Genomic DNA, 16,303 nt, shown 5'->3' on the forward strand with positions numbered 1-16,303 from the left:
ATTGGTGTGCTCTTTTTTCTTGGGTCATCAAATTTAAGAAGTTAATCATTGTAGGTTTTGCCTTTTGATCAACCCCTGTTTCCATTCCATATGGCATAAACACATATAACTGAAACAATTGCATATTCTTTGATTTATCCTGCCTTTCCTTTCTCTGTTTTGTGTATGGTAAGCTCCTTGGAGCAGGAATTTATCATTTTGTTGTTCTGTGAAGTGCCATTCACACTGAGAATGCCATATAAATATTATTAAGTTAAATGGGTCTAGTAGATTGAGCTGACATTGCGGTCATAGTGCTAATTGCCTGCTTTTTCAAACTTGGCTAGTTAAGTTCTATTAATGTTTTGGAAGAGGAAGATTTAAGCCTAGTTTTGCTGTTTCTCTAAGTCAGTTGCAATTCTAAAGTGTAAATTAAAAAACCCAATTTTTATTAGCTTAAATGTTCAAAAGCAAATGTGCATTAGAAATATGAAGGAGTATCAACTATTGGCTGTACCTTTCTTTGGGAAATGTAATGATGATCTGTAAACTGATCATCTAGCCTCTTTATATAGAGTATCGATTTTGTAAATAAAAAGCCAAAGGGGTTTTAAAGAATAGGAATTGAAAAAGTCAAGAGAGCAAGAGATAAGTGCAGTTTAAAGTCTGAGGTATTATATAAGCTATCTTTTCCAACCTGCCATAGAAAAATGAGAACAGGATGAGAACAGTGCTAGTTTTACAAGAATTGTTCTAAGGTCACTGTAAGTGCAAGTCAATTCCACTTTGTAGGATAACATGTGGGGAAATGGCTGTAATAGAAATTCAAGTCTCAGAAAAATAAAGACAATCCTGTCTTTTGTAGAGATAGCAGTAAATGGTGTTAACTCTTTCTTATCAAGGCAGGAAAACATGAAGCCATTGTGAAGAATGTACATGACCTCCTTGCAAAACTGGCCTGGGATTTCTCTCCTGAACAACTTGACCACCTATTTGATTGTTTCAAGGTAAGCATACATATTAATCTGCTGTTACTAATTGGAACAAGGGACAGCCTCATTGGTCATCAGTGGGAGTTCCTGGTAATGAAGGAACTTTACTTTTTCTTTAGTGCTTTACTATCACTGAACTTGGGGATAGGCTAAGCTTTTCCAGAGTCCTGAGTTTTTTGTACTTCACCAAATTGGAAGGAGCAAATGTTATGTTTCATCATGTGGAAAAGCAGCCTCTCAGTGCTTAGTGTGCATGTTTTAGTGGGTGGAAGATGAATTTTCAAAGGATGAAGGGGGTCAAGAAACCGTATTTTCTGTCCAGTCCTCTGGGATGTTTTGGCTTATAGCAAAATTGAGGGCTGGTGGGAGAATGCAACAAAGGAAGTCTTTGTTTGAGCAGCAGTTTCGCCATCAACCACCAGGTGGTGCCGAAGTCCTATAACGACAGCAGATATATGTGCACACAGATATCCCCTTCAAACTCATGACCAATGCTTCTTTTTCACCCTCTCATAATAGTAGAATCCAGGGCCATCCAGCGAAGTTAATGTTGGAAGATTCTAGATGGGCAAAATGAAGTATTATTTCACTTAAGGCATAAAAACAGTATTCACTCCTAGAAGGTGTAGAGATGACCACCAATTTGGATGATTTTAAAAGAGGAGTAGGCAAATTCATGGAGGATGAGGCCATCAACAGCTGCTAGCCATGGAGGCTATGTATTGCATCCATTGTTGCAGACAGTACGCTTTTGAATACCTGTTGCTGGTATTCACAAGTGCAGATTGTGCTCATCTACTGTGTGTGAACTTCCCATAGTCTGTTTGGCCACTTAGAAGTTGATTCTGGTGTTGATGGGACTTTGTCCTGATTCAGTAGGGCAATTCTTAACAATCTTGGGTAACAAAGTAAATTTTGCTTGGCTTCTGCTCTTCTGCTGAAGCAGGGCCATGGATTTATTTTGAATGGGAGAAGAAGAGGCCTTTCTGTCTGACTTCCTATTACTGTGAAATGCAGTCACTGAACAATTAATATTATTACTGATTACAAATCCATTCAAGTGAAGTATTTGAAAATGATCTAAAAATAGCTTAGTTCTTCCATTTTTTGGTAAGCTACTCAGTACTGACATCCTAATTGGTGTTACTGGAAAGAACAGTAGAATTACTATCATATCTTAATTTGCATTATGACAATATAACTTAATTTTAACACTTTTAGTATTTCAATTCACATACTTTTGATTTTCAGCCCACATTAACATATTCTGGTGGTGTCCCTTTATTTTCTAGGCAAGTTGGACAAATGCAAGCAAAAAGCAGCGTGAAAAGCTACTTGAGTTAATTCGTCGTCTTGCAGAAGATGATAAAGATGGTGTGATGGCGCACAAAGTACTGAACCTTCTATGGAATTTAGCACATAGTGATGATGTTCCAGTTGATATCATGGACCAGGCTCTCAGTGCCCACATTAAAATCTTAGATTACAGTTGTTCTCAGGTAAATATATGCTGTTTAGTAGTCATTGTCTTTGGGTTGGCTGACATTATGCTTGCGTGTTCCTACCTTTCTCTCTCCTTAACAGCAACTAGTTTGCTGTTAAATATGAAATGGTGACCTTGCTGTTGAATTCTTTCAGACTAGGACTGCATCTCTGGTTTAGAGGGGTTATGAAAATCATAGTTTGGCAGTTCAGATGTAACAAGAAATTGTTTTTGGTGATGGAACTTATTGAAATTAGAGCATGTGATGAAGGGAACTTGTGAACACAAGTTTAATTCATGTATGTCCAATAATCCATAGTCCCATTGGTATTAACACTGGGATTTGATACTATAGTGGCATTAAGGCTGTTGTATTATTTTCACAAAAATAAAGGAAGAGGGTAGATATCAAAAAGCTTGTTTCAGATGCTACTCCTAACCATAGCTTAGAGCACGGGTGTCAAACACAAGGCCTGCGGGCCGAATCCGGCCCGCCAGACCTCGTCATGCGGCCCGTGTAGCTGCCGCCAGCCGCCAGCCTTCACCTTTTATTCTCGCTTCTTTTTTTTTTTAACACAAGAAAGCCGCCTCTTCAGCGCATGCGCGGCAGCCTACAAGCCAGAGAATGTCTGCCCTCTAGCGGCGCTGGCCGTTCTACACAGGAAACCTCCACTTTACAGATACAACCAGCCCTTTGAGAGTGACCAAACTGCTGATGCGGCCCCCGATGAATTTGAGTTTGACACCCCTGGCTTAGAGGATTATGAGCAAGCTGTGGGCTGGCATATGTTCTCCCTCCCTTTCAGCTTCACTTTGTCTTCGTCCCTTTTGATTAGTGTTAACGAGAGCTTGCCATGGTGTCCATATTATTTATGTATTGAATTTGTACCCAGCCCTACTCTCAAAAGGATACCAGGGCAGCAGACACCAAAGGGATAAAAACAAATGATATTAGATGTTGCAGGGGAGGGTTGGTCATTGTCCTGTTGTGCTGTGTATGTGATGAAGGAGACCCATATTGGGCTGAAGGTGCCCTCCTTTGCTTCTACCTGTGCTATTTTGAGTTTGTTGGTTAACTTCTCTAGTAGGCTGTTTTCTAACCTAATGATTCAGTTCCAAAGTATTTAAAACAGGGAGCCAGAAATGGATAAACCACTTTAAAAATACTTAATTGTTGCAAGCTAAAATAAAAATATTTGTTTTTTAAGGATCGAGATACACAAAAAATACAATGGATAGATCGTTTTATAGAAGAGCTTCGCACAAATGATAAATGGGTCATTCCTGCATTGAAACAAATTAGGGAAATTTGTAGTTTGTTTGGTGAAGCACCACAAAACTTGAGGTGAGACTTTAATATAAACTTTTCATTTCTTTAATGTGTTGGGCTAGAAAAGGGTACACAGTTCACATAATCCATTAGTATTGCTGAAATATAATGGGAAATGTTAATACATAATGGATGCAATTCAATTTGAGATGGTTGCTGATGACCCAGATGGATGGGTTGGGTAACTTTTCTAATCATGTGACGGAGGCAGGAGAGCAAAGAACTCTGGGAGGCAAGCTCAGTCTCCTCAATTTTCTCTCTCCTGTCTGACGATCAGATTATTTCCCCCTGGTTCTCACTGGTCATTCCTTTCAGTTAAATTGGCTTATGGCATTCGTAAAGCTGAAGTCTATAGAAGCCAGAAAATTGGGAGTAACTCACTCCATTGTCTGAAGATGGAACTTGTTTCACACTGAATGCTGAAGACAAGAACTCATGTCTTTGCTGTTACCTTGGGGTGAGGGCACTGTTGCCCAATCACAATTATACTAAAATACTGAATTTTTTTCAGTGTTTTCTGTGGGAAGCTCTTGTCTTGGGGTAGGGGGAATAAAGACTTAAAGGGCAATCAGAAGCTTGGCAGTCTGCAGGAGTATGTCAATGCTGTGATTGAGAGAAGTTGAGATACAGAATTCTAATGCATTCATTGAAAATAAAAGAGACAGAACTGGGGAGAACTAATTGGTCTGCTCAAGTCCCCGAACCCCTCTCATATCTAAGGGGATTAGGAGCTTTGGGAGGGAGTGTGCATAGTTTTGCAATATGGTAGCCATTTGGAATGGATTGTTTGAAACTCTCAGTAGCAGGACTTGTAACACTTTGATGTGTGTTTAAACTGCAGTCAAACTCAGCGAAGCCCCCATGTGTTTTATCGCCATGACTTAATCAATCAACTTCAGCACAATCATGCTCTAGTAACTTTAGTTGCAGAAAATCTTTCAGCGTATATGGAAAGCATGAGACAGTATGCTAAAGGTGAGTTAAATTTAATTTTGTCTAGAACTACATTATGAGATATATTGCTATTTATTTCCTCCTTATATGCTGAAGGAAGTGGGGAAAGTCACTTTCCGCCTAGATTCTACTTTAGGTATTTTTCCAGACCCAACTGTACATATTTAAGCAAATAATTTGTTGATGGAGGTGGGGAGGGGCAGAATAATTTTATTGGCAAAGCTGCCAGTTTTGTGTACATTTGTGTCTTTTTACAATAGCTATAAAATGTGCTGTGATTGAAATTTATATCTCCCACATTTTGCTTAACTACTTCTGGAAAAGTTAATTTCAACATTTGCTGCAAATATGGTATCTAATATTGGGTACTTTCTGATAATTTTCCAAAGTAATTTTGTTGTTGGAATGTAAACTTTGCATACACCTTTCAAATAGAAAAGTCATCACTAATATTAAATACTCTTTTAATAGATAAGACTGGATAAGAAACTTAAAAATGTATGCAATCCTAAGCATTTTCTTGGACATAATGGGACGTCCTTTAGAGAAAAATTTTGCTGTTGGATTAAAAAAATGTATTATAATATTTTGTATTAAATTTTCAGAGCATGGAGAATACGATCCACAAACTGTAAGACCTGGGAGTAGATACAGTCATGTGCAAGAAGTCCAAGAACGTCTGAACTTCCTACGGTTGGTTTTAGTGATACTTGCTTTACTTTGAGTGTAAAAGTAGCAATCTATGCTGTTCAAAAAAGCAAAAAAATGAATGCCCCTTTTTGCTGTTGAGAACAGCTGATCTACAAAATGAAATTTGTCTTGTGGCTGAATCTATTTCTAGACAAGGTCGCAGTAAGGCACATGGCTAGAAACAAGTTTCTCTTGCATGCTCTTTAGTTCCAGGTCTTACCAGCTAGAATGCACAATCCCTTTATTTGTCTCATTTCCATGTCACAGATGAAGACTCACTGGCTGCTTTCATTTATCCACATACCAGCTCTCTATTGCTCCTAGCGCAAGCACTGAGGGTTTTTATTCTAACTAGTTGAGCTACTGCTTAATTGCTCTGCTGCCCCCAGAAGAATAGGGGCAGAGAGTGTACTGGTACACTTTTTAGTCTGATACAGCTGATGCAGACATATCCCTTGTTTTATCAAAACATGTTTGAAGGAGGAGGTTTTCTGATGGTAGGACAGCAATGATATGTGATAACACTAGAAACCTTTCCGTATACAAGGGATTAGAAAGTGGCATGCAGTACTTCGGTCAAGGAAAGAGATGACATGTGCAAGTTCTAATGTTCTTATGGTTTGAAAATATAGAGAATGAATATTTCTAGCCAAGTGGCCATTCCACAGACAAGGTTCCTTACTTAAGTTTACTCTGACATCCCTATACTTACTGCACACACACACACACACACACACACACACACACACACACCCCAACCACTTGGCTAAAAGAATAAAGCCTTGAATATAAGGTGAGATAAGCCCAGAATAATCTACTAAGATCAGAGCACACGTATTCTTAACTATGATGGTGGATGTTTTATTTAACACTTCTGAAGAAGATATAGTTGTAATCAAAAGCATAACAAAGTATTTCCCCCCTAAATATTCGCAGTAGATAACACCATGAGAGGAATGGTAAATGTTCTGATTATGGCTGATACTACTCATGTTCCTTCTAGGTGTGAAACGTATCAGTTGGGATTCATGGGGGGAAGATACCTTTATTTATCCATGTGTGACCACTGGATAGAAGAATTGTTCTTTGGACACAGTAGTTAGGCTCTGTGTGAAATTCGCACCATTTTCTCTATGCAATTTGTACACAATTTTCTTTTCTGCTCTGTTCTTCTTTGGATAGTTATTGAAGCATTTTTCTGCTTATAGTACTGAGACAGATGCATCTACGGGAAATCAATAGCTGGGATTTTTTTGTAGGACTGAATGATGTTCAATGAAATTGAACCTGCCAACTAGTCCAAAAAAGTACATAATACCTATTTATCTAGGCTGCTTGGCATGATACAAAGGCAATCTGTTTGCTTAACTCAAATTTTCTTTTATAGTTGGGATTCTAACATCTTTTACCTGCTTACACATGTCAGCATGTGACTGACATTTGTGTACAGAGTAGTTGTGTGAAATGTCAAGTTTATAATATGCATATTATTTAATCCGGATACCTTATTTTTCGCTCCATAGGGCACACCGGACCAAAGGGCACACCTAGTGTTTTTTTTGGGGGGAGGGGAATAAAGAAAATTCCCGCAGCACTCCAAAGGCTTGTGGATAGCTTCCTGAAGCATGCATTCGCTCCATAGGACGCACACACATTTCCCCTTCATTTTTTGAGGGGGAAAAGTGCGTCCTATAGAGCGAAAAATACGGTAGATTGATCTCTTTTCTGTAATTGAGGAATATTCCAGAATGTATGAATACATTGGAGAACAGTTGAAAACAGCATCAGCTACTGAGTTTCAAGTGTTAATTCATAGAATTAGAGCGACATTTCTAATTTTAATGACTTCTTGTTTCTCTCTGTTTCATGCTAGATTTTTACTGAAGGATGGTCAACTATGGCTCTGTGCTCCTCAGGCAAAACAAATATGGAAGTGTTTAGCTGAAAATGCAGTCTACCTGTGTGATCGTGAAGCCTGTTTTAAATGGTATTCTAAACTCATGGGAGATGAACCGGATTTAGACCCTGACATAAATAAAGACTTCTTTGAAAACAATGTTCTTCAGTTGGACCCTTCACTCTTAACAGAAAATGGAATGAAATGTTTTGAACGTTTCTTCAAAGCTGTGAACTGTCGAGAAGGGAAGTTAGTTGCAAAGAGACGAGCCTATATGATGGATGACTTGGAGTTAATAGGGTTAGATTACCTTTGGAGGGTAAGTGTAAAAGTACATCTAACTTATTCAAGTTGTAGTTTATAGTAATTTGACAAAAAAGTTGGTTTGTATGGTTAGGCCAATAAAATAAAAGTTCTGCAACTGTTATTACATGTGAGTTCTACTCTGTACTCCAGCTACACATTGCCTATTTTGATACGCTGTGATTTGTACAAAGTGCAAAATCAGCACATGGCTTGGTGAAAAACTCATTTGATGTTGAATATGAGGTTGCCACAGATATTTATTCTTTCTAGTGCTGCTGCAGAAGTCTGCTATGTCCATGCAGCTACACAATGCTTCCTGAAGTCATCATTATATATGTGGAGTATCAGGTTGCAACTGTGGCTTTGGCAGTTTGTTGCCGTCACACTGTAAAGGGAGCGCTCTCTCTGTAGGAATGGCAATCAGTGTCAGGAAAGCTGCCAATTATGTAGTTTGCTCTCATTTTCTTCCTCTGTTCAATTAGTCCAGCTGTCTCTCTACCCAAACTGGCAGAAGTAGTCTTGGGTGTAGGGTTGGAAAATTCCCAGACTTGGTGATTTCAAAATCCATGCTGACTTGGGACATTATGGCTGCCATGGCAACCAAGGGGCTGCCTCAGTACAGAATTGACCTGACAAATAATAGGACATAGCCTTGATCTTTTATTTACAAAAGGATGACTGGTAGATGGATTGGTGTTGTAGGGCAGGGTAGGGAGTATGTTTGCATTACCCTGTTATGGAGCAACCATTTGACTTTAGCCTGCAGGAGTGGAGTACTTAATCAGCAGGTTTGCCCCTGGACTTGGGGGATTTTCTATTTGGTATTATCTAGTGCTCCTGCCAAGTCCCTGGTCTCACAATGGAAAGTGTCATTGACACAAACACTTTTATGTGTCCTTTGGTGCTGTGGATCCCAATGGTGCCCTGGTTTTCAAGGGAACTCCAGGGAATATAGCGAGTTTTATAAATGAAAAATGACTTCCATCATGCTGGTGATGGAAGCTAAGAAAGCTTGCTTCTGTGCCACTATTGCATCCTCAAGTAGCCATCCTGAGGGGTGAATGGGTTGTTGAAATCTAGTCCTAAGGTACAGTTCTTGGAGATGTGCTTTGACAATGCTGGAAGGCACTTGCAGGGTATGGTTGCTCATATTTGTGCAGAACTTGGTATCACTGTTAATATAGTTCCAGAGGAGGTGTCCAGAAAACATTGATGATACCCAGCTCAATTTCTCTGTAGCATCCAGCTCAATTTCTCTGTAAAAATGGAATTGGAAGAAGCCTTACAAGCCCTGGACTGGTGCCTGCACTTGGTGGTGCGTTTATGGCTCTGAATCCTGGCGATACAGAGGTGCTGTGAATGAGCAATTTCCTAGCCTGGATAATTGGTCAATTGCCTGCTTTGGATGGGTTGTATCCTCCTGAAGGAGCAGGTTCTTAATGTGGGGATGCTGCTGGACCCATCTCTGTCACTAGAAGCCTAGGTGACCTTGGGAGCTAGGAGTGCAGTACACCAGCTTCAGTTGGAAAGATAGCCCAACCATTGCAGCCCAGCCACTGTCATCCATATGTTTGTAACCTCCAGATTGGATTACTGCAATGCATTCTATTTGGGGCTGCCCTTGAGACTGACCCAGTAACCGCAGCTATGCGGCAGCTGGACTGCTCAATGTGGTGGAATATCATTATATGACACCACTGCTGAAAGAATTGCACAGGCTGCCAGTAAGCTACCAGACTAGGTTCCAGGTGCTGGTATTGGTGTACAAATCTCATATCCACTATGGACCAGGGTATCTAAAAGATCACCTCATCTCCTACATATCCATTCTGCAGGAGAGAGCATCCTGCCAGGAGGTCTGTTCCACACAATGTAAAAATTGGGCCACCTACACTTTGGAAACCTTAACATTGCATATCAGACAGGCACATTCTCCATTATCATTTCAGCACCTTCCAAATACATTCCTTTTTTTCTACAAACCTTCTAAAATCTTTATCCCAGTTGGTATTTATTTTGTATTTGAATTGATTTTATGTAGGTGCTACTGTTTTAAGTTTGTTATTTATAGTTGTCATTTAAATTTGTTTGTATATATACAGTTGTTTTGTTTTTATATATGTTCTATTGTAAATCACAATTGCTGGTCAAGTAAACCTCTAAATGTTCAGAGCTGGCACTGCTCAATCTTTTAATGGGAGGCAACACTAATTTACAGTTAAAACCCCCAATAAGTTATGTTTTACTATTGGCCAGGCTTGTAATGAGATATTGGAAGAACTTGGAGGGCATTTCTTTGACAGACTGGTACAATAATGTATGGCAAATAGCATTTGGGGGAAAATAGACTAATAAAATAAAATTGGCACAAGGTTTGAACCATAAAATTATTTTGCAACTGATTGGTACAGCTTTGTTATATATGTGGCTAAAACTGAAAACATCAGACTCCCTTCACATTATAAAACTTTTTGATTGGCATAAATTGTATATTGCTTTCTATATAAATGGTTGTCTGGGATAGGGCTTATTACGTTCTTTGGATGTTATTTCTGATGTATTGCTTTAACTTCATCTCATGGGCTAGGGTGGGAAAATTTATGTGTGTATGATGTTGTCATATGTTAGACGAATCTAATGACTTTTTAAAAAATTGTAAATCACTTTGGGATGCCTTATGGAAAATAGTTCATAAATGAAATAATATTACTGTGTGTTGTATCAAAGCCAAGAATGGGTCATAAGACCATTTGCAGTAGATTTTATATCATATTTTTGTCAAGATTGCACTTAGAGATTTTATTCTCATAGGCCATAATGCTTAAGTTAAAGTGGTATATGCTTTATATTTCTGCCTTAGGTTGTAATTCAAGGAAGTGATGACATTGCCAGTCGAGCAATAGATCTACTAAAGGAAATCTATACCAATCTTGGTCCGAGATTGCAAGTAAATCAGGTAAAATTATGAAAAAAACTGTTGTTTTTAAAAAATAGGTAGCATTTACCATTTTCATTGATGAAAGTCTCCTTCCTTAGTATGCTTTGCTTGAGGACTATTTTACAAAAGTAAATCTTTGAGAACATGCATTTCTTCTTTAGCTGGGTCTTCATTCAAATAGGAATTCATACTAACTAATGGCTTTTAAGTTGTTAATTGCCATGTATTTTCATCATTCCAAAAATTCTGTTGGCATACTGAAGCCAGTTAAAAATACTAGTGTTGCTGGAATCTTCTGCTCAGGAGTGTCCTCCATGCAAATTACAGATGTAGGATTAGTTTGTCTCTCTTGTGACCTTTTATATTGTTTTGTTGAGATATAACTATCTCTTGGCATTTCTGTAGGTAGTAATCCATGAAGACTTCATTCAGTCCTGCTTTGATCGTTTGAAAGCATCCTATGATACTTTGTGTGTTTTGGATGGCGATAAAGACAGTATTAATTGTGCAAGGCAAGAAGCGATAAGAATGGTGCGAGTGTTGACCGTTTTAAGAGAATATATAAATGAATGTGACAGTGATTACCACGAAGAGCGAACAATTCTACCAATGTCAAGGTTTGTGGAAATTTCAAAACTCTGGTGAATTAGGATGCAATATTAAGTAATTTTCTGAGTAATTGTGGTGTTAGGATTCTGCTATGCATCTCATATTGTGTAAAAACTTTTAAATAACATAGCCTTTGTAATATATTAGTACAGTATATTTGTAGAATCATAAATCTTATATTTCTGATTTCTTTGCCACATACATAAAGGCAAAAGATAATCCATTCATTATATGCTGTAGATAACCTTTTCAGATTTATTCCCCTTTAGTCTAGCAAACAAGTAGAAGAATTATTAAAAAGTAAGCAAAATTTTCTGAATTCCAGTTTTATTGGAGTGTTGTAATCTTTTGAAAATAAAATAAAACTTAACAAGTAAAGTCAACTATGTCAGCAAAATACCGCTATTGGAACAATTATTAGGTATTGTTCTAATGTGACATTTTGGCTGGCCTATTAAAGGCATTGCCCCAATATAAATTTAGTTCTATAATTCTCCCTGGCAGTAGTAAACACTTTTAAAGACTTTTGATTGTTTAAAGTGGTATTATCTTTATCTTTGTTCTCAGAGCTTTTCGTGGTAAACACATCTCTCTGGTAGTTCGTTTTCCAAATCAAGGCCGGCAAGTGGAAGACTTGGATGTTTGGTCCCATACAAATGACACAATTGGTTCAGTCAGACGTTGCATTCTCAATCGTATTAAAGCCAACAGTGCACATACAAAAGTAGAATTATTTATTGGAGGCGAGCTAGTAGATCCAGCAGATGATAGAAAATTAATTGGACAATTAAATCTCAAAGATAAAACAGTAAGTACTGTAAATATCATATATTGATCTTACTTATTTTTGAATGTTCTCTTTTGAAAGGTAAATGAATGCATAAATATAATTTGAAATAATGGCATGCTTTGTGAGTAGCTATAGTATTAACAGTTTAATATATTCAGTCAAGTTTGCTATTAGAAAGATAACCGTTTCAACAATTTTGTACAATCTCTCCATTTTATCACTTTCTATTGCTCCCCACCCCCCAGCTAATTACAGCCAAGCTTACACAGATAAGTTCCAATATGCCTTCAAGCCCTGATAGTTCATCTGATTCTTCGACTGGTTCTCCAGGCAACCATGGCAATCACTATAGTGATGGTCCAAACCCAGAAGTTGAAAGTTGCTTGCCTGGAGTTGTAAGTAAAGAACAGACACACACTCAAAATTATAGACTGAATTTTATTATCTGATATTAGGAGCTGGTATCTCATGACAGGTTTTTACTTTTATTTTAGATCATGTCACTGCATCCTAGATATATCTCGTTTCTTTGGCAAGTTGCAGACCTAGGCTGTAGCCTAAATATGCCACCTCTTAGAGATGGTGCACGGATCCTTATGAAATTGATGCCACCAGGTAAAATTTATTTTCAGTGTATTTTCTATTTATAGAAAGTGAAATGTAGAGCATCTTAGAAGCTACCTGTACAAAACAATCAAACTGCATGTTTAACTATCCAAGTTCAAAATCAGTGTGGGGATTCATCTGTGTGAGTGTTTAAAAGCAGTGCACACACACTGTTGTCCTTTCTACTCCAGAAAGTTCAAAAGCGAGTATCAAGCTGCTTTTCCTCAAACTGTTTTTGGGGTTCTTTGAAGACACATGCTGAAAGAGGTGGTCATGGAAAATTTCTGGTGCATGCTATTTCTCCAGTTCGCAGCATTTGTCTTGGGACTGAAGCAGAATGTGATTTTCAAAGAAAAAAAGACATTCTCCATGTTCTTCAGTGCTATCTCTTCCTTTGCAGTTTCAATGTATTACACTTTCCAAAATGCTTCAGAAATCTATATTGTATTCTCTGTGAGAAGAAACATCTTTAAATTGTGCTTTTATTCCAGATAACACTACTGTAGAAAAACTAAGAGCTATTTGTTTAGACCATGCAAAACTCGGAGACAGCAGCCTTAGTCCATCCCTCGATTCTCTTTTCTTCGGCCCTTCTGCATCACAAGTGCTATATCTTACAGAGGTTAGTAATATCTCATTTTTAATATTTCGATACTTGAAATTTTCCTTCTAGTATTATTTTTACACTGAATTCAGGGATCACACCCAAATTACAGAGTACAGTGTTACCTCTAGTTGCAGACATGATCCGTTCAGGGGTGCCATTTGCACCCCGAAAAGTCATAACTAGAGCGGCGCTTCTGCACAGAGCGCAATAGAGCATTTCTGCGTATGCACATGCGGTGAAACCTGGATGTATACACTTCTGGGTTTGCCGCGTTCTCAAGCCGAAAAGACACAACGTGAACCTAACGCAACACGAGGTGTGACTGTACTGCAAGGCCTTCCCATAGGACTGGATTGTGGGGAAGGTTGCTCATCACAAAATGTAAAGGAAACAAATATGCAAAAACCATCCTTTCATCTTGCATTTCAGTATACTTAGTTTAAAAGTTTGCTGAATTATTTTTCCTGTTTTCTTTCTCCCACTTCTTTCCCCCTTGCAGGTAGTTTATGCCTTGTTAATGCCTGCCAATTTACCTCTGGGAGAAGATGCCACTGACTTCCAGTACAACTTCTTAAAAAGTGGTGGCTTACCTCTTGTGCTGAGTATGCTGACCAGAAATAACTTCCTGCCAAATGCAGATATGGAAACAAGAAGGGGTGCCTACCTAAATGCTCTAAAAATAGCAAAACTATTGCTAACTGCAATTGGCTATGGCCATGTGAGAGCTGTGGCGGAAGCTTGTCAGCCAGTTGTAGAGGGCACAAGCCCAATGTCACAGGTAATGTTAACTTTGTTCTTAAAACAAAATTGTGAATGCTTTATTGTGATCTGATAACCAGTAAATATTTAAAGCCTGATATTGACTAGTATTGCTTAATTTGTAAATGGCTGTGGAAATATATTTTTTCTCCACCATGTTAAACTTTTACAGTTGAAGATAGTAATGTTCTTTCTTTAAAATATTGAAAATAAATTGTTCCAGATCAACCAAGCAACTCATGATCAAGCAGTGGTGTTGCAAACTGCTCTACAGAACATTCCCAACCCAACCTCAGAGTGCATGCTAAGAAATGTAGCAATACGCCTTGCACAGCAAATATCTGATGAGGTTAGTATAATTTTCGCTATTCCCCCAGTTCCTGATTTAGGCTTAAGGCGGTGACTTGGGGAGTGGGAGAGGAGAATCTGTACTTTCCTCAGCAGTTGCTTATATATCCTTAATGGAAGCCTGTCTCTAGTGTTTTTCTAGACATTTTTCCACCTTCGCCGCATCAAGCAGTTGGTCCCTTACCTTTCCCGCCCCGACCTGGCCACAGTGATCCATGCAACGGTCATCTCCAGGCTTGACTACTGTAATTCGCTCTATGCGGGGCTGCCCTTGAAGCTGTCCCAGAAACTCCAGTGGGTACAGAATGCTGCAGCGAGGCTCCTCACGGGGTCTCTGCCATGGGAGCATATACACCCAGTGCTTTTCAAGCTGCACTGGCTCCCGGTGGACTACAGGGTCAGATTTAAGGTGCTGATTTTGACCTTTAAAGCCCTTCACGGCCTAGGACCCTCGTACCTACGGGACCGCCTCTCCTGGTATGCCCCACGGAGAGCCTCAAGGTCCATAAATAGCAACACCCTAGTGGTCCCAGGCCCTAAGGAAGTTAGATTGGCTTCGACCAGAGCCAGGGCCTTTTCAACTCTGGCTCCGGCCTGGTGGAACGCTCTGCCTCATGAGACCAGGGCCCTGCAGGATCTGATTTCTTTCCGCAGGGCCTGTAAGACAGAGTTGTTCCGCCTGGCCTTTGGCTTGGAGCCAATTTGATTCCCTCCCTCTCTCTCTCTTTCCCCCCCCTTTCTTTTCCTTCTCCTCCTGTGATGAGGCTACATTTTAATATTTTAATGTTCCATTATTTTAATGTATTTTATTTTTGTTTTTAAGTTGTAACCATTCATCTTGTTTTTATTATTGCTTGTAAGCCGCTCTGAGCCCGGCCTTGGCTGGGGAGGGCGGGGTATAAAAAAAAATTATTATTATTATTATTATTATTATTATTATTATTATTATTATTATTTCCAAAATAGAAGGAGCTTCCTTGGTGGCATATGGTCACACCTTAACACTTCCTGGTTCTGTAGTTGCTGATTTGTATCCCTGTGCCAGGATACTGTCCCTTTCGAGAGGAGCACATACTTTGCATTCAGAAATCTCAGTGCCATTTTAAAAATATATGGTAGTAGGTGATGAGAGAGACTTTGGCTAGAGACCCTGGAGAACCACTTCCCAAGTTGACAGTACAGGGCCACGTGGACTTGGTATGAGCTTCATCCTCAAGTGCAATAATGTAGACTCTCGTGGATTCAGATTTGTGGGAAATGTATTAAGCATTTGCTTTTTTTACTCTTGCTCTCTATGCTTCTTTCTCCCTGTCTGAAGGAAAAACATTTGGAACAGTTATATTTGATGTTATCTTTCTATTTTTAGGCTTCAAAATATATCCCTGATATTTGTGTTATTAGAGCAGTGCAGAAAATAGTTTGGGCTTCAGGATGTGGATCAGTACAGCTGGTATTCAGTTCAAATGAGGATATTAGTAAAATTTATGAGAAGGTAAGAAATCCTAAGCAACCTTTTCTCTCAAACTGATCTTTGATAAGGGCTATCTTAGGAAATTCAGACCTCAAGTGGCCTGTTTAGAAATTGTAAGCATTTTTATATGATTTTAAATAATTTTCATCTAATAGATTTCCGAGTTAAATCATTGATAGTTACTTTGCTGGCACTTTCGTTGAGAGAATGCCTTTATAGCTTTTAAGAAAGCACTTCAGTGTTACCTCATTGAAGCATAACTTTGTAGTAGTCTCAGTGCCTTTTTACAGTCTCATGTGGATGGAAAATTCTTGGGTTGGGGCAACTGACTAAAATGATTTAAACAGTTCTAATTTTGGTTTCTCTGTTTTGTTTGTTTCGGGTTGGTGTTGGCAGTTCTTTTAATTTGGGTCTTCTTCTTTGTCTTCATTTCTATTGATTTATTGGTTTGTTTGTTGCTTTTATAGGATATTTTTGTGTGGTTTTTTCATTTTTGATGTTTTGTTACATTTTTATATATGTTGTAAGCTGCCCAGAGTGGCTG

The 16,303-nt window shown here is 38.7% G+C and overlaps 1 protein-coding gene across 1 annotated transcript in view; it reads left to right on the plus strand.

The window, feature by feature from the left end:
• Window positions 1–16,303, plus strand: part of USP9X (ubiquitin specific peptidase 9 X-linked) — a 71,115-nt gene that overhangs the window by 32,422 nt on the left and 22,390 nt on the right. The window contains exons 11-25 of the mRNA XM_083734116.1: window positions 882–986; window positions 2,264–2,470; window positions 3,663–3,799; window positions 4,626–4,759; window positions 5,344–5,431; window positions 7,302–7,644; window positions 10,492–10,587; window positions 10,975–11,186; window positions 11,746–11,986; window positions 12,214–12,363; window positions 12,463–12,583; window positions 13,066–13,196; window positions 13,681–13,959; window positions 14,164–14,289; window positions 15,655–15,780. Of these exons, the coding sequence (XP_083590242.1) occupies window positions 882–986; window positions 2,264–2,470; window positions 3,663–3,799; window positions 4,626–4,759; window positions 5,344–5,431; window positions 7,302–7,644; window positions 10,492–10,587; window positions 10,975–11,186; window positions 11,746–11,986; window positions 12,214–12,363; window positions 12,463–12,583; window positions 13,066–13,196; window positions 13,681–13,959; window positions 14,164–14,289; window positions 15,655–15,780 (2,496 nt within the window). The remainder of the gene's footprint in view (window positions 1–881; window positions 987–2,263; window positions 2,471–3,662; window positions 3,800–4,625; window positions 4,760–5,343; window positions 5,432–7,301; window positions 7,645–10,491; window positions 10,588–10,974; window positions 11,187–11,745; window positions 11,987–12,213; window positions 12,364–12,462; window positions 12,584–13,065; window positions 13,197–13,680; window positions 13,960–14,163; window positions 14,290–15,654; window positions 15,781–16,303) is intronic.

This window comes from Podarcis gaigeae (genome assembly GCF_964106915.1).
Source record: "Podarcis gaigeae genome assembly, chromosome: 4".
Classification (NCBI taxonomy): Eukaryota; Metazoa; Chordata; class Lepidosauria; order Squamata; family Lacertidae; genus Podarcis; species Podarcis gaigeae.